Genomic DNA, 23,248 nt, shown 5'->3' on the forward strand with positions numbered 1-23,248 from the left:
GAAATGGATGTAACCACCTGGGATGGTCATGGAGGAGTCAAGGAGGAACTGGGCAGGAAGGTGTTGGTGACCACTACACAGGCATTCCTGGAGCCTCCCCCCCACCACCTCCAGAGTGCTGGCGGTCTGGGGTCAGGGCTGCAAGAGTCCTTCCAGGCCCAGAGGCTGCCCACTCTCCACCCGCCTGGGCGCACCAGGGAGCTGAGTCTGAGCCGTTACCAAGCAGGAAGAGGTCGTGTTTGTGTGAAATGCGTCACAAGACCACCACGGCCCCAGCTTGGGGACGCGCCTGTATGTGGGGAGGCTGCCCTCATCAAGGCAACCAGCAGGCCCACAGGGACCAGGAGAGGAAGCCCCACGGGTGGGCGGAAGCACCAGGGGCGGCAGTGCGGTCGGTGATGGGGAGGGGGTGGCCGTGGACCCCCGGGCTGCCCTTCCCAGGGCCTGCGGAGCTGGGGGCCCAGAGGCCTGATGTAACGCCCCCCCCCCCCCGCCCATTCCTGTCAATCTCCGTCAGATATTAATTTTCAGTTAATTTCCATGAGACGCCGTCACTCACAGGCTGAAAAAGACAGCTCCGGCCCCCAAAGGGCCGTGAAGAAGTCTTCCCAGCTCACAGCCGGCAGTCAAGGCCAGGCGGGCGCTACCCCAGCATCCACGGCCCGAGGAGCAGCGCCCTCTGCTGGCCTCTGCCAGAGCTAGGGAGGTTGCAGCTGGTGGCCTCAGCCTGGGAATAGGGGGCGCCCGTCCCCAACCTCAAGGCGGGGTCTGCTCTGCTGCCACGCTTGCCTAGGGTGCTGGAGGGGCGGGCACCAGTCCTTGCACTTCGTAGCTCCGGGCCCTGGCCAGAAGGCCAGCACCGAATGTCACAGCGTCAGGGCCTGGGCCGCTGTCCACAGGAAGCTTAGCAGCACGGCGAGCGGTGGGCCCGCGACCCGCGGGGCGGGGGCGGCGAGGGAGGTGCAGGAGCAGACCTCGTAGGCGTCCTCTGAGCGGCTATGGTCGCGCTGTCCCGGCCGCGCGTGGGCCCCGGCCTCTCCATCCATGCCCTCGGGGTCGGCGGGTAGGTCTCGGCAGACCAGCCAGTCCCGGGCGGTGGACTGTGGGTACCCGGGCGCCACCTCCAGCTCGCCGTCCAGCACCTTCCAGTACTCCTTGCCGCGGAAGAAATAGGCGGCACCTAGGGAGAAGAGAGCGGGCACCTGAGCTCCGGCTGCTGCAGCACGCGGGATTCAGGCTAGACAGCCGGAGGACCGGGAGCGGAGAGCTGCGGGGCCAGTAGAGAAGATGCAAAATGTCTTAGGTGAGAGTCAGAGTCTTGCTCTCAGCCCCCGGCTAGCTCATCGGTGGGCATTCAGAACTTTAAGGGGCCTGGGAAAGCTCACGGAGCCGCCTGCAGCCAGGGTCATGAATGAAGTAACCCTGTTTTGTTTTTTTTCCTTCCCCTACTGGATATTTACTGAGAGCCTAGTATGTGCCAGACTCTTCTAGATGCTGGGGACATGCTTTGAAAATAGAACACAAGCTGCCCTTGTAGGGCTGATGCTGAAGCTGAAACTCCAATACTTTGGCCACCTGATTTGAAAAGACCCTGATGCTGGGAAAAGATTAAAGGCAGGAGGAAAAGGGTATGACAGAGGATGATATGGTTGGATGGCATCACCGGCTCAATGGACATGAGTTTGAGTAAACTCCGGGAGTTGGCAATGAACAGGGAGGTCTGGCGTGCTGCAGTCCATGGGGTTGCAGAGTCCGACACAACTAAGCGACTGAACTGAACTACCCTTGTAGGAAGGTGGTGTACTTCTCACTGCCGGCAGGGGGCGCTGCAAGGACGTTTGAGAGAAGGACTGAGGTGGGTAGGGGAGGAGCCGCGTGGGTATGCAGGGGTGGGGTGGGGTGGGGTGGGGTGGGGTGGGGTGGGGGGGTGGGGGGGGAGTGTTCCAGGAGGAAGTGCCGCAGGTGCAAAGGCCTTGGGGTGTGTGCCTGTGCTCATGTGCGCACGCGTGTCTGTGTGGCAGCAAGAGGTGAGGATGCTACAGCTGGAAGGGTGACGGGGGCAAGAAAGGGGTGAGGGGAGAGGTGAACAAGCGCCAGAGGAGTAGGCCAGGGGGGTCCCGGGGAGGTCTGGGCCAAGGAGGCGGGGCAGGCGCACCCCTGTGCCCCTGAATCCCCACTCCCCAAGTGGGGAGGCTGAGGCTGCCAGGGATTCACCCTTGCCCGGCTCACCATCGGACCAGCGCATGGCGTCGTCGAGCGTGCTGGGGACACCCCTCCACGGGGGGCTCTGGGCCGGGTGGCCGGGGTCCATACGGCGTGTGTGCTCATCGTAGCGCCAGTACAGCTGGTCCTTAAAGAAATAAGTCTTGTCATTGTGGGCCCAGGAGAAGGCGGCATCGACGCCGCCCGACGGGAGGCCGAAGTCCGAGACAGGCCGCGGGTATCCTTCCTCTACGTTATTGTCCTTAAACACCCAGTATCTGTCTCCTGGGGGGGCGAGAGAAAGAGCCGTGGGCTGGGGCTCACCCAGCCCGCCAGGTGGGGGGCCCCAGCCCTTGCTCCTCCCGCGGGCAGACACCCCGATGTGCGCACGCCCCTGGGATTCACCGAGCACCTGCTGTGAGCTGGGATGGGGTCCCACACCGCAGCAGCCAGCGGACGTGGGGTCTGATAAGGCGGCCACATCACAGATGGGGGTCCCCATCCCCACCCGGAGAAGCCATGTGGGTCCGCGGGGCCTAGTTCAGTCAGATCTGCGGTGAGGTGGGTGAATTTGTTCATGGGCAGGAGGGCCCTGGGTCAAGGCCCAACTGGACCTGGTTGGGTGCAGCCTTGTCTGACTACACAGAAGCAGAGAAATCACCAAGAACTTCAAATCTGTTTGTACAACTTTCCAAAAATAGTGTGATTAAGATGCTTGTTGGGTATGTCTTGGGCTTTGAGCTCTAGAAATATCCTTAGCTATTCTGCCACAGAAGGGTAGGAATGTGAGAAATAAGTTTGAGTAGGTGTTGTCAGGCCCCCTACCCCAACTCAGGTTTAGCAAAAATTAGCCCAGTTATTTAGAAAACAGTTGGGAAAAAAAAAGCGAAACATAAAAAAATCCTTGGCCGGATAAAGGCCTAGAATAGACAGTTCTCTAAAGAAGATAATCAGATGGTCAGTAAGCAGCACAGGAAAAGATGTGCTTCTGACATCACTAATCACCAGGGACATGCATGTCAAAACATGATGAGATACCGCCTCACACTCACTAGCATGGCCATTATCAACCTCCCCCCCTCCACACCTAGAAAATAAGTGTAGCTGAGGATGTGGGGAAATTGGGCACTGCTGGTGGGAATGTAAAATGGTGCAGCTGCTGTGGAAAAGTCTGGCAGTTCCTCAAAGAATTAAACATGGAATTAGTACAGGATCCAGTAACCCCACCCCTGGGAATATACACAAAAGAACTGAAAGCGGGTTCTCCAAGAGCTGTCTGTACACTCATGGTTATTCACAATAGCTAAGAGGTGAGAGCAACCGAAGTGTCCATCAACAGATGATAAACAAAACGTGGTCCATCCATACAACGGAACATTCATTCAGTCCTGTCCAATCTGCGACCCCATGGACTGGAGCCCATCAGGCCCCTCTGTCCATGGGATTTCCCAGGCAAGCATACAGGAGTGGGTTGCCATTTCCTCCTCCAGGACAATGTAATTTTACTCAGCCTTAAAAAAAAAGAAGGGCGTTTCTGACACATGCTACAACGTGGATGAACCTTGGAGCTTTATGCTCAGTGAAATGAGCCGATCACAGAAGGACAAGGCCTGTATGGTTCCACTGTGTGAAGTCCCTAGAGTGATCAAATCCATGGAGACAGAAAGTCAGGTGGTGGGTGCCAGGGGCTGGGAGAGGGGGATGGGGGGTAGTGTTTATGGGGGACAGAGTTTCAGCTAGCTTTGCAAGATGATGAAGCTGTAGAGACGGATGGTGGTGACGGCTGGACACAGGATGAATGTATTTAATGCTCCTGAACTGTACATTTAAAAGTGGTTAAGATAGTAAATTTTACATTATGTGTTTTTTTTTTTTAACCACAATTAAAAATAATTTCTAAAAAGTCCTCTGTCAGAGACTGAAAGCCACTTAAGGAAAGGATGGCACAGCTGCAGAAAGGGACCCATACAAACAATGAAAAGGGCTGTGAGGTTTTCCTCCAAGTGGGCACCTGGCGTGGGTGACCCGGACAGGGCAGCCCGACCTGCTGCAGCTGACTCTGCCAGGCAAATGCACAGGCCCCAAGTGCCCACACTGTCTTACATTTCAGGACAGAGCTATGGTTTCTCACGGGGATCTCCTGAGTTTTAAATGCTGAGAAATAATCCAAACTATGTAGAAGATGCCAGGCAGGTCCCACCACCATGACTGTAGCTCGCCTTAGGCATCCAGGTTGGGAGACAGTGATTCCACTATCGGGGGTGGTGGTGGCGCCAGGGTGGGTGTGAAGCAGGTGAACTCGGGCCCCGTTCAAGGGAGGCCAGGCTGAAGAGGCTTGATACGGGCAGCAGGATAGCTTCACTCTGGGGAGCTACAGATCCCCAAAACACATCTGTATGTGTGCACATCCGTGCATATGAGAGCCCCGAGTGCCCACAGAATTGGCAGGGTTTGGTCTCCTGCTGCAGGCGGGCACCCTGCCTTTGCCCCCCAAAGACAGCCTGCTCCCCAGGAACAGAAACTGCCTCCCCAGCCCAGCCCAGGAGAGGGGGTGTTAAAGGGTGAAGTGACGCCCCTCCTCCAGTGGACCTGTCACCCTGGACTGAGACTGGGGAGCTGGGCCTGGGCCAGGGAGGTCCTCAGTTTCCTCTCTGCACTTAGAATAAATCCAGCCTGACACCCACGGCTCCTCGAGTGTCACCCTGACCTGCATCGCCTCCCCTGAACTTTCATCCTTCACTCTGCTCCAGCCTCACCACTCTTTTAAGGTCTTTCAATCAGCAAGACTGTTCCTGCCTCAGGGCTTGTGCACTGGCAGTTCCCTCTGCCTGGAATGCTGTTCCCTCAGGTCTATCGGAAATTAACTTCCTTGTTACTTGTGGGTGCTTACTGTGTCCCCCTCCTCCCCAGAATGAGGGCAGGGATATATCTGTGTTTTGCCCACTGCATGCCTGCAGTGCCTACCTAGGTGCAGGATACACAGCAGGTGCTCAATAAATACAAACTGGCTGAGTGCACAAAAGAATGAGCTGCTCTCTGCGCCGAGCTCTAGATCCACAGGACCAGTGCTCCTGGGCGGAGGCAAGCTTGGGGGTCCTGGAGAGTGAGGGCTTCGGTCCCCCGGTCAGCGATGCCCGGCAGGCACCTGGGGAGGGGCCCGCCCACCTTTGAAGAAGACGATCTTGTGGTCACTGGTGCGCTCGTACACGGCGTCCACGCTGTCCAGGTGCAGCGGCAGGCCCCGCCAGAAACGGTGCACCTGTGCCGGCTGCAGCGACACCAGGTGGCGGTCCCGGGTCAGCCGCCAGAAGTACTTGCCTGGGGGACATGGGGTGGGGCTGCAGGTGGCCGGTCTGGGGTGGGACCCGCTCTTCCGTCCACCGGCTGCTGGACCCCGCGGGGGTTACCTTTGAAGAAGAAGGCCTCGCCGCGGATCTGGGCCACCGCGTCAAAGTGGGCGCTGCATCTGTGGGGCACGTCCTTCCTGGGCCTGGGGGCAGAGAGAGAGGGCAGGGCAGGGAGGCAGCCCCACTCTGAGCTGAGCCGCCCTGGGGAACTGGGCTGCACAAGGCCACCAGGACGAGCCTCCTCTGAGGACCCCCTCATCCCACATCACTGCCTGCAGGCTCACCGACCGCAGCAGTTTAGTCAAGGGAGAAAAGTGGGTGAAAACAAGACTTATTCTGGCCCTTCAGGTTGGTGAAGATGGATCACTGGGTGAGCGAGCGTCAGGGAGCACAAGCAGGCACCTTCAGTGCTGCCAGAGAAGCATCGAGAAGCCAGCTGGGCGCTTTCTATGGAAACACTGAGCATACTTGCTGGGTCCCCTCGTTCTGAGTCTGCAGCTCTGCCCACTGACAGCACTCACAGCAACATCATTTGTGAGGGCAAAAGATCAGGAACTTAAATGCCCACAGATCCAGAACTTAAAAAACAGGGCAGGGCAGGGGACTTCCCTGGCAGTCCAGTGGTTAGGAATCCGTGCTTCCTAACTGCAAGGGCTCTGGGTTCAATCCATGGTTGGGGAACTAAGATCCCACATGCCGTGCGGTGTGGCCAAGAAAATAAATAAATAATAAAACAGGCACAGGAGCACCGTCAAGCAGCTCAAGCTCAGAGAATCAGGTGTCTTCACAGACACAGAGGCCTCCACGGGCCCTGGGGCCAGAAGCATGGTGCAGACCAGCACTCGAGCATCCCACTGGGTTCGCATGTGTATATCTACATGCTTAACGTTCTTATACGCGTGTAGAATCTCTCTGGAAGGACACTCACATCAACAATTCCCTGCCCTGGGCAGTGGGCTGGTCCATCAGCGGTGAGGGTTAACTTTTCACCGCGGGTACTTTTTTGTGCCTCTGGAGCTGTGTACACTAAGTGTTACTTATTCAATAAGTAAGTGCAATGAAGAACAATAACAACACAAGATAAAGCAACAGCTGTTGACCTCAGTGGAAATTCACCACGGACAGCTGAGTGAGAAAAGCATAAAAACATTCCACTCTTGGAAAACCAAACTGAACTGTGGAAGCCTAAATACATAGATTTCTGTTTGTGTGTTTCATGTGAGTTGTGAAGCGGGCAGGGAGGCTGTGAGGGTGGAGGTGGGGGCGGATGAGGATGGCCCCTGCAGATTCGGTGGCACTTGTTCCATCGGGGTGGGGGTGGGGTGGGGGGGGTGAGTGGAGGTGGGCTCTGGCTGCTGCTTTTGCTACTGAGCGAGATGAATCCGAGGCTGGGCCTTAAAAGACAGGCAGCTGTTGCCTGGCCTCTGGCACTGCCAACCCTCCAGACGCTCCCTTGGGACACCCACTCTAGGAGTCCAGCCTCCAGCACAGGCCACAGAGGAGTGCCCAGCTGAGTCAGCCCGGCCCAGGCACCAGACCCGAGTCAAGATGCCCCCAGAGGATTCTAGTCCCCAGTAGGTGTTCCCAACACTGTGGAGCTAACTAGCCCCCTGTTCCCTGTCCAACTTCCTGACCCACAGAATCCATGAGCCTACCGACATGGTGGTTTGATGTCACAAGTCAGGGCTGTTTGTTATACAGTGACAGATGACTGAGACAAAGGGGGAGAGGAAATCGTGGGTTTGAAAGTAATGCCTCTGCACAGTTCTGGGCTGGGGGTTAGTTGTCCCTTCTGTTAGGGGGAGCACACTGACCAGGCACCACAGTAACCATCTTTGTGAGTTAGTTTATGATAGGAGGTCCCTGTAAGGAACACGGAACTAATGAGCCACCACCAACAGGAAGAGTTCGGAAAAGGTCAAAAGGTGATCCCATGTGTCCTACCACCTCCCAAGACCCTTCTCACTGGCATCCATTATGGCTGAGCAATGCATGCGCCACCAGAAAGGACTCTGAGTCAGAATGATTGACCAAAGACAAGCTGGAAACTAACCCCAGGACCATAAAACCCGAGACTGGGAGCCACGTGGCAGAGGAGTCCTCCTGGGTTCCCTGGCCCTCCTGCTCTCTGCCCAGGCTCCCCTTCCCAATACAGTCTCTTGCTCTGCCAGCATGTGTGTCTCCTCAGACAGTTCATTTCCAGGTGTTAGACACGAGCCCACTCTTGGGCCCTGGAAGGGGTCCCCCTTCCTGCAACACCTCCAGTTCTGTCCATAAGAAAAGAAACCGTTTCTCAGGGTTCAGCAGACCCAGATGACCCTGGAGCTCAGGACTCTAAGCCACTGCTGAGAGTGGTGCTGGCTGCAGAGTGGAGAACAGGGGCCCACGGCTTACGGGGTGCTGGGCCGATTGTCAGGGGGCTCTGGCAGGAGGGGTGGCTCCTCAGGCTCTGGGGTGCCCGGCTGAGCCGTGGGGGACACCGACTCCCGCACGCCTGTGGAGACAAGGAGGCTGCATTGAGCCTGGCATGCCCGCCTCCCTGTAGACCCCACCACCCTTTCTGGAGATGCCAGGATGGAAGCAAGGCCACCGGGTGGGCAGGCGCTGTGCCTGCACTGAGTCAGGAGCTGGACTGTGGTGGTGAGCAGGACAGGGGAGATGCCCCCCCCCCAAGCCTGAGCATTGAGATGCATGAGCAGAAGGCATGGGTGCCTTGATGACTTAAACAAGTGTTTCAGAAAACAAGTATTTAAACAAAAACTTGCATATGAATGTGCATAGCAACATTATTCATCATGGCCAAAAGGTGGAAACAACCCCAATGTCCATCACCGGAAGAATGGATAAATAAAATTATTCAGCCGTAAAAAGGAGGGAATTACTGATGCATGCTATGACGGGGATGACCCTTGAAAACACACGCTAAGTGAAAGCAGCCAGACACAAAAGGCCACACTTTGAAGGATTCCATTTATATGAACTGTCCAGAGAGGCAAATCCATGGAGACAGAAAGGAGCTGAGTATTTGCCAGGGGCTGGGCAGAGACTGCTAATGGGGAAAGCAGGAGCGGGAGGTGGGGTGGGGGGATGAAAAAGTTCTAGAAGTGGATAGAAATGATGCTTGAACAACACTGTTCATGTGCCGAATGTCACTGAATGGTTTGCTCTGAAGTGGTAAAAATGGTAAATTTTACTACAGTTAGGGAGGGAGGTTCAAGAGGGAGGGGACAGAGGTGCACCCATGGCTAATCCATGTTGATCTATGGCAGAAATGAAACCAATATCGCAAAGCAATTATCCTGCAATTAAAAAATAAATGAATTCAAGGGAAAAAAGTCCACAGATGTCAAAGGCAACAGTGAAGCAGGGCAGGGGCTGCAATGGGCATAAAGTGAGGCTGACCTCCCCCCACTCAGGTGAGAGGCTCTGCCCCAGGCTTTAAGGGAATTGCTTTGGCTGCTGTGGGTGGGGGTGAGGGGGCCCAGTGTGAAGATGGGGAGGTATATGGGGGAGGGTCCATCACTGCCCCACCCCCAGGCTCCTGTCAGCTCCCAGGACCGGCTTCCTTCTGCCACATTTCCTGAGGTGACCCCTGGCTCTGGGCCGGTCTTGGCTTAGCTCTCCCATCCCTAAGTAGGGGTGCAGTATGGACTTCACAGCTTGTAAAGACTGGATGACTTTGTACATGTAAGTGCTTTGCGGGGGCCCTGGGTCACCATCAATATTAGCTGTCACAACCTGAAATCCCTTGGGGGTTGAACGTGGGATCTTGCCCAGGGGCTCTGAGACAAGCTCTGTGAAAAGCCCCCAGTGACAGAAATCACCTGTTTATTCATTCCACACATACTGAGGGGCAGCCAGCATGTGCAGGTCCTGGATGCTGGGCTCACAGGGAAGATAGAACCAGCCCTCCTCCATGGGGTTCCAGGCTCTGGGGGTCCCCAGCATTGCTGTCCCCATCCCTGGGTGACCAGTGCTGGCTCTCGGGGGGAGGGCTCACCGTACAGCTGCCAGACGCGCACCCTGTCCTCGTAGGGGAGCCCATAGCGCAGCGGGTCACCCACCGGGCCCTGGTAGTATGGCTGCATGATGGAGCGTGTGGCTGCCACGTGGCTCAGCCCGATGGCGTGGCCAAACTCGTGGACAGCCACCGCAAACAGGTCCATGCCGTGGGCATCTGGGGACACAGGAGCCGGTGAGTCAGGGGAGGGGCTGCCAGCTCCTGCTGGGCCACCGGGACGGGACCTGTGGGGTGGGATGTGATAGGCCCACCAGGATGGTTGTGGAGGAGGCCCCAGTCCTGGACAGAGGGGTTCTGTGGAGTCACTCAGGTTCTTAAGAGGCCCAATGGGATCTTCAGGGGCGTCTTAGGCCCTGAGGTCTCTTGGTCTCTCCACCCAACGTGTGCCACTCACAGTAAGGCTGGCAAACTGTAAAGGCTACATGTTAAATACTTCAGGCTTTGCAGGCCACCAGGAGACAAGTTATAGGGGTCACTATAAGCTCCTTGAACCCCACAGAGCTGAACAGATTCCCTAGGTCCCATCATGGCATAGAACCTGCAGCTTCCATGGGGTCCCTGCTGGTTCCTCCAACTAGGATGGGCTCCTCAGCCTGATATAGAGACCACCCTCTCAAAGGTCCCTACCTCCCCTGTCTGTAGTCATGCCCTGTGCCAGTTGGCTCTGATCCTCCTCCCACCTCGAACCTGGGGGCCTGCAACTTCTTTGGCCAGTGGGACTCAGCAGAAGTGATGACGTGCCCAGGCCTGCCAAGGCCTTGCAAGTTCCCATTCCATCTTGGAAGTGGAGACCAGGATGAGGACAAGCTGGGCTCACATAGTCACATCCCAGCCAGGGTTGGCCAGGCGGGCTGCCTGTGCCAGAGACAGCTGGTGAGATCAGCCTGGATGAGGACCACAGCGCAGTCCTGAGTTGGACAGGTGCCCACGGCTTTAGGCTGGGGGCGGGGCCGGGCTCAGGGGGAGGTCATGGCGGCTTCCAGTGCTAGGGCACTGGTGTGACTCCCTACACCATCATGGGTTAATCGGGGGTCGGGGAGTGATGCAGGGTCCCCGGGGCTGCCCTGGACACACCTGAGGAGCGGAACGTCCAAGCCTCATCGTCGTCAAAGTGGGCGTCCCCTGCGGTGTGGTGGTCGCCCGGGAAGAAGGCATGGGCCACCGTGCCGCCTGGGCCGTCAAAGGGGTAGCGGTCGTTATGGTCGGCCGTGGAGAAGTCGATCTGGATGTCGGCGGCGCTGCCGGCCACCTCGTGGAAATTCAGGGGTGTGATGTCGCTCCAGACTTTGAGTGCGTAATGCATGAGCGCCCGCACTGTGTCGCGGCCCAGGGGCGAATCCCGCGGGAACGTTCGGACCCTGAGGTGGGCGGAGTCAGAGACCGGGGTCAGGCTGCAGGGACAGGCCCAGCGCCCCTGCCCAGGCTGCAGTGCACTCCTGGGAACATTCTGCCTCAAGTAGGGCACTGGGGACCTGATTTGGAAATGGGATTTGCAGATGTCATCGGGGCAAGGAAGAAGATGAGGTCATCCAGGATTAGGGTGGCCGGGTGGCTCAGACGGTAAAGAATCTGCCTGCAATATGGGAGACCCAGGTTTGATCCCTGGATTAGGAAGAACTCCTGGAGAAGGGCATGGCAACCCACTCCAGTATTCTTGCCTGGAGAATCCCATGGACAGAGGAGCCTGGTGGGCTACAGTCCGTGAGGTTGCAAGGAGTCGGACATGACTGAGCGACTAATACCTTCGCTTTCTGTATCCAGTGAGTGTCCTTATAAGGGACAGAAGAGGACACAGACATCAAAGGAGGCCGTGTGGAGTCGAAAGCAGGGATTGGAGCCAGGGACCCAGAGCTGCCCGCAGCATCTGGATAGAGGCCAGGCCAGACTCTCTCTCACAGCCTCCAAGGGACCACCCTGCCACCCCTGGATCTCGGGTTTCTGATCTCCAGAAGCAAGAGGACAAAATCCTGTCTCTTCAGCCTTGGTTTGCAAGTGTTCATTTTGGCTGCCCTTGTGATACCCAGACCCCAGGAGAGTCCTGCCCACCTCCATGACAGGTTCCTCTTGTTCCACTTGGTCAGGGCTGGAGCCTGGCGTCTCTTTCTAGCCGGGGCTGCGGCCGGGAGGTCAGGGAGGGAACATCGAGGGGTTTTCATCAGTGCCAGGGTGGCCTCATCTGCGGGGTGGGCGGACAGGCAGAGGTCAGGAGTCCGGCCCCAACCGGGCATTCCCAGCAGCTCCCTGAGAAAGGGCTCCAAGCCCCAGTCCGGTCCCCTTGGCTCCCCGCCCCAGGTCTTGGGGGATGAGGCCTGGGTCTCCAGCTGCATTAGGCCCCACTGCCAGGGGTGTGTCCACGAACAGGGTGGGGGCTGCCCAAGCATTTACTAATGTATGGCAGGGGCCCCGAGCAATCCGAGGGGGCACGACCCCAACTGAGACTGTTGCCAACGCTTCTTGCCTCTCACAGGACACACAGCCCAATGGCTCTGTGTGTGACACATGTGTCTGGGGACAGACATGTTTCCATCAGCCAGCCCTGCTGAGAGTCTTTACAAAATTGGAATTTGTTGTCAAAATGTAAAAAGTGGGATATTGCATAAACACCCCAGATTTTTGGTTCCCTTGGAAAGTGGGGAGTTTTGACAGCACAGGGCTGCCCCCCATCCCTGATGGGACAAGGCTTAACTGGGGCCTGGGTGGCCACAACTCACTCCCATACCTGGTCTGCCTGACCCATGGCGTGGAGTTTGAGATCCTGCTGTAAGTGTGGAAATGGGGTCTGGGTGCAGCTGGCACACTCACCCACCGGCGTGCGCACACTGGGGATGGTGATGAGGAGGAGAGGGGGATGATGGAGGGCCCCCAGGCAGTGAGAATCCTCCCCCCTGTCCCTGAACAGCAAGGTGGGCTACAGGGGTACTTGGGAGAAGCCAGGTTGGCACCCATCTCCCACTGAACCTCAAGGACTGACCTAGGACACCAGTGGCCTCCAGGCCTCCGAACCGCTGCATGGCCATGATGGCCTTGGATAGCTCCTCTGGTGTCTGCAGCTGTCCTGTTTCGGGGTCCGCTGGGGGCAGATAGCCAAACCTGCTCAGCCACTCCTATGGGCAGAGAGCAGAGTGAGGGATGCTAGAGGTGGGGATTCAGCCACCTGAAGGGCCATGGCCCGGGGCCCCATTGCTGTAAGGGGAAGGCCTTTCCCAGCTCAGCTCAACACTCCAGCCCCTGCCCACTAGCCCACAGGGTGTCTCTTGCTCCTTCCTTAAATTTCTTTACAGGAGGCTGCAGAAGTGTCTTGATAAACTTGATGCCCCTTAGATGGGATGGGCTTCAGCAGTGCACAACTTGTACAACTGTTCATGGCAGCCTGCCCCACCTCTCTCCTCCTGCAACAGCAAAATGCCCAAGGGACACTTACAAAATTGAAAATTTTAAAAGGTTATTTAACACCATGAGTGTCAAATTCAGGCCTTGAGCTGGCAGTGAGGCAGCAGTTCTGAAACCCACGCTGAGAAGGGCAGTGGGCTCAGAAACCGGTTTTAAGAATCTGGTCATGTGCTGCACACGCACAGGAGTTAAGAGCCAGGCTGCCTGGGTTCAGATCCTACATAGCCCCTCCTCACCATGCAACTGAGGCAAGTCAGTGCCCTCTCTAGGCCGTTTCCTCACCTGGGGAAGTGAGGATGAGTTGGAACGTGAAAACCCTCAGGTCAGCATCTGACACAGGCACCCTCCACGTAAAGCACGTGTGATGCTGGTTGTCAGGGGACAGGTCTCTGCAAAGCAGCCTGGGGGAGCCCCCGAGCCAAGCAGGAAGCAGGAACAGGCGCAACCCTTTACACCACGGACACACATAGAGCCCCCTTCCCTGGCCCAGTCACCTTTACCATCTGGGGGGACAGAGAGGCACCGATGCCATCCACGGGGACCCCCTGGGGGCCTGCTGTTTCTTCAAAGGCAAATGGTGCAGGCGCCCACTTCCTAAGCTGGGTGACAACCCCGTGAAAAGCATTCAGCCACGTGGACACAGTGCCAGGGGGCAGGCTCACCAGCCAGTCTGGGGAAGACCCATGGGTGGCTGGAAGGCAGGGCTCTGGCGATTCTCTGAGCTCCACTCCCTTCCAGATCAGGCTTCAAGAGAGGTACTGACTCTCAGGTCTCCTTTTTCTTTTTCTGCTCTATTCATTTATACCACTTATAGGGCCCCCAGGAAGCTGGTGAGTATATAGCTCCTGCCTATCGACTCCTTGCCCCGGGGATTTATGCCCCCTTCCTCCAGGGGCCTGGCAGGTGCTTAGTGGGAGGGGGTCCATCCTCTGGGAATGCCTAGGAGCCTCAACTGACCAGGAGTGTCCTCAACGATTTGCATATAATTTGCATACACCTGCAGAGAACCAGCTGGATTCCCCCCTCGCTCCCCACCCCTGCTTTCTAGGAAACACTGAGTCCTTGCTGGGGTTCTCCCTGTTCCTTGACTTCCTCCCTAACTTCTGGGGGCCTCCCAGAATGTGCCCAACTGGGGGACACAGGAGACCCCTCTCAGGTCTGGGAGCCCCTATTAGGCTGTCGGGCAGGACAGCGAACAGCAACCACAGAGTGCTCCCAGTGGACACAGCCAAGTGACATCCTGTGCTCAGACGAGCAGGAAGAAAGGCTCAATCTCCACTCTGGGCTCTGCCCTCTGCAGTGCTGGCGCCTCCGCACCCCTGAGCACCCTTCTTTTGGGAGGACCTCCCTTCACATCACTTCAAACACATTAAAATGCAGCCCAGGGGCTTTCCTGGTAGCTCAGTGGTAAAGAGTCCGCCTGCCAACGCAGCAGACTCGGGTTTGATCCCTGATCTGGGAGGATCCCACATGCTGTGGAGCAACGAAGCCTGTGTGCCACTACTGCTGAGCCCACATGGCACAAGTACCGAAGCCCACGCACCTCAGAGCCCCGGCTCTGCAACAAGAGGTGGCACCGCAATGAGAAGCCCGTGGATGGCAACTAGAGAGAAGCCCCCACTCAGCTCTCCTAGAGGAAAACTCGCACAGCAACGAAGACCCAGTACAGCCAAAAGTAAATAAATAAATAACAAAATTATTTTAAAAAGGCATCCCATCAGTTATCAACAAGGCCTACTGAGCAAATCTCAGGGCTAATCACTGGGCCCTGGAAACGCCCAAGAGAGCATTTCATGTTTCAGATGTGAATTTTTATTCACACAGCAATACAACCGAAACTAACACAACACTGTCAGTCAACTACGGGCATGTGTGCATGCTAAGTTGCTTCAGCTGTGTCCAACTCTGTGCGACCCTATGGACTGTAGCCCGCCAGGCTCCTCCGTCTATGGGATTCTCTAGGCAAAATACTGGAGTGGGCTGCCATGCCCTCCTCCGGGAGATCTTCCCAACCCAGGGATCGAACCTGCCTCTCTCATATCTCCTGTGTTGGCAGGCAGGTTCTTTACCACTAGTACCATCTGGGAAGCCCAAATCAACTATACTCCAATAAAAATTATAAAAAAAGACAGGCGTGTATTTGTGGCTACACATTTTTGGGGACAATTTTTAAAGATACTTAAAAATCTTGATTCTGCCATTTTCCTTCTGAAAGTCAGAAAACACACATACATTTTGCAGCTCTTTGTTAACACTGCAGGCCTGAGCTAAAGAGCTGGGGGCTGTTCAGCACCATGAGGCTGCCTCCTCCAGGAAGTCCTCCAGAGTTTCCTTAGATAGTACATGATGCTAGGTGAGGATGCTGGCCCCATTTCCCCTATCAGGTAATGATCTACTCAAGTGAGAGCCTTTCCCCACCCAGGCCAGTTGCTTTGGGTAGGCTGGGGCTGAGACACCCTGGGAGGACCACCCTCCTCCCAACTGTCACACTATAGGTTGGGATAACAGCTGGGTGTCTGACCCAAGCAGCCCCCTGCTCCCAGCCCTCCCAGGGCTCCACGGGGGTTACAAAGGAGTGGCTTCCTCTGGTCTTGCCAGCCTTGCTGGGAGGCCATGCACATTTTTAGACTTCAGGCCTCAAGAGTTCTTCAAGTGGTTTGGAATTGTTTGCGAACGTTGCAGAGCAGGAGATTTTAGCTGCAGGTCCAAGTGGCTGGTCTCTGTGCCCACTTGCAGATCAAGGGCAGGACTGGGGCATGTGCTGCCCTGGGCCAGGATCAGCAGCTGCTGGTACCTGCCCAGGCTCCGGAGCACTGCCGTTTGCGGCCCCTGCTGGCTGCGCAAGAGCATGAGAGCATGCTGATGGGATCTGGGGGGCCCCACCCTCCCCCTCCCCACAGGCTTGGGCTCAGCTGTCCCACCTGCCCCCAGTGCAGCCACTCCCCCATCACAAAGCCTGTCCCCTCTCTTCACACCCTCACCTCACCTCCTCCCCTTGGCCCCCACAGAGCTGGTGGGCTTCTGCATTAATTCCTGGACTAGCTGGAATGGGGGCTGGGAACAACCCTCAGCTCAAGGGGGTTGGCGGGTTGGTGGGGGCCATTGGAGGGGGTGGAGGGCACTGGGGGTGAAATCCTCAGGAGATGTGTGACAACAGGACAAATCTCTGGTGGGTTTAGGGGGAGGCTGCTGGTCCTGAAGAGCCCATGGGAACCCCAGCTCAGCCCTGAGCCATCCTGTTCTCCCCTGTTCGGTGGAAACATGTGTCCACACAAGAAGCCCCCATCGCTGATGGAAAGGAACAGCTCTGGAGCCCAGGGAGGGAGGGGATGTCTAAAAACTCCTTTCTCTGTCTCTCTCCCTCTCAACTTGCCAGCTCATCCTGATCTTCTGGGGAGACAAAAATTCCCGAATGGCCAGGGTTTAATTTTTTTCCTGGTAGTTAGTACAGGCTGGAACATCAGAGGGGAACCAGGCTGAGAACTCAACCTCAGAGCTGAGGTCCCTGCACAGGGCAAAGGCTGCCAAACGCCTTGCCTAGGCCTCCCCTGGAGCCACTGCAGCCCCTCTTCCTGCCCCCTTCCACGGTAGTGCCCCTGGAACATCAGCCCCTGGGGTGGGGGCCCAGACCTCCTGTCCAGCCAGCTGTCTCCAGTCCTGCCCCTTGTCCTCTAATACCTATAGAGCCCATGGGTCGCCTGGGCCGGCCCCTTCCTGTGCTCACCCACTGGTCCTCCCTCTGTCACCACGGCGACTGTGTCTCCAGGGCAACCAGGCGGTGTGGGCAGAGGGTGAACTTTCCAGAAGGCCAAGAGGAGGGGGGGAGGGGTAGCCCCAAACTTGCAGGGGCCGCCTCATCATGGGTAATCCCTAATAGCCAAGGACGTGCTCTCTTTCTCCTCCCTGCCAGGACCCCCGTGAGTTGAGCCATTACTGCAGATGGGGAAACTGAGGCCCAGAGATGTCGGTGCTCTACTCAAGGCACTGGCAGGGGGTGGGGTGTTGGCCCCTCCCACAAACCAGACGAAGTCACCTATCTCCCTTCCCATGGCTTTCCCAACCCCCCCAGCCCCCGCCTGCTTGGTTTTATTTTTCTCTGTATTGTTTATCACTGGTTGACACAATGTGTATCTGTTCACAGTGCTAATGATGTTTCACGCACACACCACAAAACTCCCTCCTGACCTCATCAGAGTCACAGGCAAGTGGGCCACGGCCCCCACAAAGAGGCCTCGTGTTTGAGCCTCATGTCCTGAGCAGTCCCTCCACCCAGCGGGTCAGCCTTCAACCCACGGCCCTAGCGCCAGCTCCCAGGGGACTCGGTAAACCAACCTGCCACGTGGCTGGACTGGAGGGTGAGGGAAGGCCTTGCTGTAATGCATGTGGATGGTGCCAGTAAACAAGAGGCACTTACTGTGTGCAGTTCCTCCTTAGGTCCTCCCCCAGCCCTGGCCTGGCCACTGTTGCCCCATTTTCAGGTGGGAAAATGGAGGCGCAGAAGGGTTTGCCCTGCGTGACGGCAGTGGGACAGGAGTGAAGCAAGCTGACCCCAGGACACCCGTCTCATGGGCTGTGAGGGGCCTGGGGCCAGTGGGGACCGTGGGGACAGACGGCTGAACTGTCCGCCACCCACTTTATACTCCGTCACTGACGGGACTCCACTGGCCTCGTGGGGGTATGCAGAGTGGGTGTCATTGGTCCCAGGGCACCGATGAGGAAACAGGCCAGGGCAGTGCAGACACCGCTACAGCATCAGGGACAATGGATGCGGGTGGGCAGCAGCTTTAGAGCACCCGCCCCCAGACCCAAATAATAACAGACCCTTAGCACCCACTGAGGGCTGCCACCTCTGACCTTCATGCACTCATCTGCCACCCACACACCGCCTGCCTAGGTGCAGCTGCAGAAATGGCCTGTGGTCACATGGTGTGGCTCTGGCTCGAGTCTGTGTGTGGACCCCCTTGGATGTCCAGCCAATAAAGACCCAGAGAGAAAGGACCTGGGGGCCCCCCAGAAGGGTGGGAATTCTTCCGGGGGCTGCTTGTGGTTGGGATAATCCCTCATCCCAGCATCTTCCCCAGGGAGATGCTCCCAGCCCCACCCCCGGACAGTCCATCCATCCATTGGACACCCTCATTGAGGGCTCCCTGTGCCAGGTGCTGGGGGCATGGTGAAGACCTGGGGAGATCCCACCCTGCTGTCCACCCAGGAGGGACAGTCTCGTAGGAAAGACCAGCACTAACCATGTGAAAAATAGGTGTCACGGTGATAACTATGATAAGTGATCCTAATGGCCAATGATTATTGAGTTATGTTCACAGCAGCTAGAGGGGGAAACTGTGAGGACAGGGGTGTGTGGTCCGTGGGGTTCAATCCACGTTTGGCACACAGCAGGTGCTTAATAAAGAATTGCTGCAATGATTTTATAGGTAGGGGCTATTATTATTATGCCCATTTTACAGATGAGGAAACCGAGGGGGCAGAGAGGTCAGGACACTTGCTCACAGTCACACAGCACAGGACAGAGCTGGGATGGGGACCCAGGCTCTCTAGCTTCAGGGCCTATTTCCAGGAACCCTGTGCTGATAGAAGTGAGACAGCGTGGAGGGGCTCCTTAAATGGCTGATTGGTGGGGTGGCGTTGGGCAGAGCCCTGAAAGATGAGAAGGAGCTGGCTAGGTGATGAGCCAAGATAAAAACTCATGGCAGTAGGAACAGCCAGTGCAAAGGCCCCGTGGTTGGAACCAGTGTGGGAAGTTCAGGAAACAGAAAGGAGCTGGTGGAACAGGTACAGAGAGAAGAAGGTGGAGAAGTGGAGAAGTGGGCCAGGTAAGGAGGGGAAGTGGGGTTGGCATCCTGCCCAGACCACTGTCCTTCCCTCCTGAGAGCAGGATGGTGTCTGGAAGGGACCCAGAGGACTGTGAGCTAGTGTGTGACAGATGCATCTGTCACCCTTCACGTGCACAGCACAGACTCTGCACCTGGAGTGTCTCATTGGAAGCTATGAGCCACCGTTAACCAAGAAGCAAAAACCACGTGGTGTGCTCAGAGCACCCTCGGAAACCCTCAGGAAGGTACCGCATTGGTGAGCACCCCAGTGAGCCCCTAACTGCTCCCCAGCCTTCCCCATTTCCACACTCTCCCTCAGTGTGTGAAGGCAGCTTATTTTCCCTGAGCGATTCAGGGGCATCAGTCAGGTAATATCCCAACTATTCTGTTCTCATGGCCCCATTTTACAGATAAGGAGACTGAGGCACAGCACAGATTCCCCCGAGACTGGTAGGCAGCAGCCTGGGACCCTTGCCCAGAGGCTGGTTCCAGAGCTCTTGAAAGAGCAATGACATTTCCTCAGTGGCCAGGCTGGTCACCGGCCTATTTAGTGAGTCCACACTCTCAGGGCTCAGACCACAGGCGTCCAGCGTGGCTGTGCCCACACCACATGGGCCCCTACGAAAGTGCCACAAAGACTTCTCAGTCATTCAGATGCCCAGGGCAATGAGTGTCTGGAAATGAACTCAGTTGTTGACAACATGCCTGCAGGGTGGGAATGGGGAGGGGCGTTGGGGAGGGGACCAGCTGGGTCCCAAGACCTTCACATTTAAATTCAAGCTCTGAAGGGGTGGGTGGGAGACCTGGGAGCTGAGGCTCTCCCCCTGCAGCTCAGGGAGACTGCTCCTGTTCCCTTGGGTTGGGTTCCCTGACTGCACCAAGAGGAATATTCCTGGCTCCAAACCAGATCTGACGCGGATTTTGAGCACGCCAAGCGCCCACAGGCTTGCCTGGGTGCTGGTACTGAGACGCAGGGACCCAGAGGCCACTGGCTGAGGCCAGGGTGATGGCCACCCCTGTCACCCCTCCCCACCCCTGCAGGGGTACAGGTGCTCACAGGTGTTCCAGCCCCTGCCCAGCCCCCTGGGCCACCGAGGGAGGGCCCTGGTGATTCTCGGCCACCCTCACACGTTCTCAGCCACAAACCATAGAGAACCAAAAGAGCTGCTAACACTCATGGTATGAGGCACAAGAGCTCAAAGACTTTGTTGCTGGGATAGAAACCTGAGAACAAACTTTAGAGGTGTGTGCTCAGTTGCTAAGTCATGTCTGACTCTGCAACCCCGTGGACTGTAGCCTGCCAGCCTCCTCCTTTGTCCATGAGATTTTCCAGGCAAGGATACTGGAGTGGATTGTCATTTCCTTCTCTGGGGGATCTTCCCAACCCAGGGATCAAAACTGCGTTGGCTGCATTGGCAGCCAGATTCTTTACCACTGAAAGAAGCCACCAGGGAAGCCCAAACTTTAGAGGACTGGTCGGCAAATCTGTCAGCTCGCGACATGTTCCGTGCATGCCTGTTACCAGGCTCCCGCAGGGCTGAGCCCCTCACATACTCACGCTGCAGTGACTGGGCGTTCTGGCCGCTCCTGACTACGGTGAAATATTAGGAACAGCCTGCACGTCCGGGCCGGGGTCTGGCTAACGGATGTCAGTCACATCCTTGCAGTGAAATGCGATGGGTGGACAGAAAGAACCAGGCAGATAAAGATGTTCCAATACCGACCGTTCCCCAAGACAGACTGGGAAGTGAAAACAGCAGGGCACACAGCAGTGGACAGCAGGTTGTCATCCATAGAAATAAGGGGCTGAGGCCCCATGCCCTTTTATGCGCCCAGACAACCTCTGGAAGAATCCTTAGGAAACGAGGGAGACGATCGCCCCTGCAGACCCTTCTGTATGGCCTGAACATTTTGCCATGGATATTACTTACTCAGAAACAAAATAATGAAAACGGGCCCAGAAGGACTTGCGGCTCAGCCGACAACCCCAGGAAGGCATGGGGCTCTTTTGTCCTGCTCCACCAAGGCCTGAAAGCCTGCTGTTGGGCCGGCGCAGCGGGCCTCAATCCGGTGCTTTGTTTTCCTCTGATGCTCCAGCGGCGGCTGGGCCAAGGAGCCCCTCCCGGGGGCAGCCAGCGTTTGAGAGACCCGCTGGGCACGGCTCTGTCTGGCAGAAGCTGGGTCACACTTACAAAGGGGCCCTTCTCTTCACTGGCAGCCCTAGACCTGAATATCCAGAGTCAGTGGGCCCCTGGGGGCAGTCTGCAGAGGGTGGGTAGAAAGGAGTTCCCCCCTCCTCCTTGCAAATCCCTGCTGGTCTTCCTGCACCTCTGGGTCTGATGCACTGAGGTGTCATTCCCCGGAAGACCACCAGAGACCGCCCTCTGCCCGCAAATTGGGGGCAGGATGCAGGTTTCTCCCACACCAGTCTAGAAGAGATCTGGCCTTCCCCTGGTGGGGGTCTCTCCTGGCAGGGGCAGCAACCTCTGCTCTTTATCAGCTGGGTCATATGCCAAGGCCCTGCAGTCTCTGGGGCTCCAGACTAAGGAGCCACATCCCCTGCCTAGTGCCTCCCACAGGGTGTGGGGCCGGGGGACCCCCTGGTGTCGGGAAGGCAGAGGAGCAGACAGAGGGGGAGGCATGGAGGTGCAAACCGGGAGGAATGTACCTGACCCGCTCCCTCCGGGTGGGCATCGAGAAACTTCACAACAGCACTGGGTCTAATAAATGAACTTGACTGGGCCAGGAGCTCCATGTCCTGATGGTGGGGGCCTGAAGAGCCTGGTTCTACTGCCACCCAGTCCAGACCTAGAGATTTGATGCCCTCAGAGCCTGCACCCCAAGAGGGGATTCAGGACACCCCAAGCCCCAGAGGTGGGTAAAGGCACCCGAATTTCAGAGCAGTTTGGCTGGGAGGAAGCGGCTCTGAGGGTCCCTCGAGTGCAGCCAGCACAGACTATGGCTGTGCCCTCCCAGATGGCTGCAGGGGGGCCAGGGCAGCTGGGGCGGGGGGCGGCCAGGATCTGTGGCCAAGTCCTGCCAACCACGGGGCTGTGGATGCCCCCCAAATGCTTGCACTGGCCTGAAATCCACCTGGAGCTCGAGAATGCTAATAGCTTGGGAGCGGAGCCCTGCCAGCACCCTTCTAGGAGACTGCCGAGGGCCAGGTGCAGAGGCAGGGAGCCCAAGTGAGGGCAACTGCAGGGCGGAAGCCTCAGAAGAAATCTGCTTAATCCATCAGCCCCCATGTGCCCACACCTGGCCTCCCCGGGCCTGGGGGTGGAGACTCATAAAGTGTGATCTAAATCTTCCAAGTCCCAAGGAGGAGACTCCAAGCCTGGCGGACAGAACCGGGGAGGGGACGTGAGAAGAGGCCACTGAGCAGCCCCTCGGTATGGTTTCCAAGCCAGTGGGACACAGCTGATACTGGGCGGCGGGAAGCGCAGGATAAGGTGGTGGGGCTACATCCGAGCCTGCGAATTGTGGGGGGCACCTCATCAGGTTCAGGACAGGCACAAGGGTGGCAAGGCAAGGCTGGCCGTCTTGCGGGTGGAAGGGAACAGGAAATAGGGCCAAGGTCCATGCCTAGTGGAGGGTTGGGGGGTCGGTTCCCTTGTTCCTCAACATCCTCAACGGAGCAAACTCGAAACCACCAGCTTTCCGGGGCGCCCACACTCCGCAGCTCCGTCCTTTTCTCTGCTGTGGGTGCGCACCTCCCACCCCCGCCACTCCCACTGGGAACGCACGCGGGATGCCCAGCTCTGGGCGGCTGCGACTGCTGTCCCATCCGCCTCAGGGGCCTCTTTGGGGCTGCACGTAGTCGGGGACAGGGCTCCGGCCAGGTAAGCCGCCAACCTCCGCGGGTTCCTGCGACTGCGGCGGGCTCCCGGCGCACGCAGCCTAGGAGGGACCCAGCGGGCCTCTCCCAGATCCGGGTGGGCGCGCGTCAGACACTCAGCCTACGACCCAGCCTCAGCTTTCCCGCCCAGGAAATGGGTCCAGGGCGTCCGGGTTCATGCAGGCGCCAAGGCGCCCTGATGAGGTCTCCCCGGGCCGCGGGAGCCCGCCTCCCGGCCGCACACTCACCACTCCCAGGCTGAGGTCCTCCGCGTGGGGCGCGGGCGCCGCGCAGCCCCCACGGGTGGCCAGCGCGAGCAGCAGCAGCGGCAGCGGCGGGACCCCGGCCCGGGGGAACGGCGGGCCGGGTCCCCGGGCGGCGCGGCGCCGCATCGCGCTCAAAGGGCGGGCGGCGCAGCGGTGGCAGTCCCCCCGCGCCCGTGCGCCCCGCGCCCGCGCCCGGCTCCCGGCCCGACTGAGCCCAGCGCCGCCTCCCAGCGGCGGGGCGGGACATGCTAATATATGCTAATGACCGCCGGCGGTGCTCGCCCCGCCCCTCCTTAAAGGGTCCGCGTCCCGCTCCAGCCAGAGTCCCGCGCCCCCCAGAGGATGCTCAGATTCCG

General features: G+C 57.7%; 1 protein-coding gene across 1 annotated transcript; it reads right to left on the reverse strand.

Moving 5' to 3' along the window:
- Positions 1-218: 218 nt before the first annotated feature.
- On the reverse strand, positions 219-12,735 carry MMP17 (matrix metallopeptidase 17). Its single transcript, XM_040251577.1, has 9 exons — positions 12,542-12,735; positions 11,617-11,746; positions 10,645-10,928; positions 9,550-9,726; positions 7,944-8,043; positions 5,610-5,692; positions 5,368-5,520; positions 2,230-2,487; positions 219-1,180 (listed from the first exon to the last, which is right to left on the reverse strand). Exons 1-9 carry the CDS (start codon positions 12,585-12,587, stop codon positions 867-869), a joined length of 1,545 nt encoding a protein of 514 aa, XP_040107511.1. The 5' UTR covers positions 12,588-12,735; the 3' UTR covers positions 219-866.
- Positions 12,736-23,248: the final 10,513 nt, after the last annotated feature.

The sequence above is a fragment of the Oryx dammah genome, unplaced genomic scaffold, assembly GCF_014754425.2.
Source record: "Oryx dammah isolate SB20612 unplaced genomic scaffold, SCBI_Odam_1.1 HiC_scaffold_12, whole genome shotgun sequence".
Taxonomy (NCBI): domain Eukaryota; kingdom Metazoa; phylum Chordata; class Mammalia; order Artiodactyla; family Bovidae; genus Oryx; species Oryx dammah.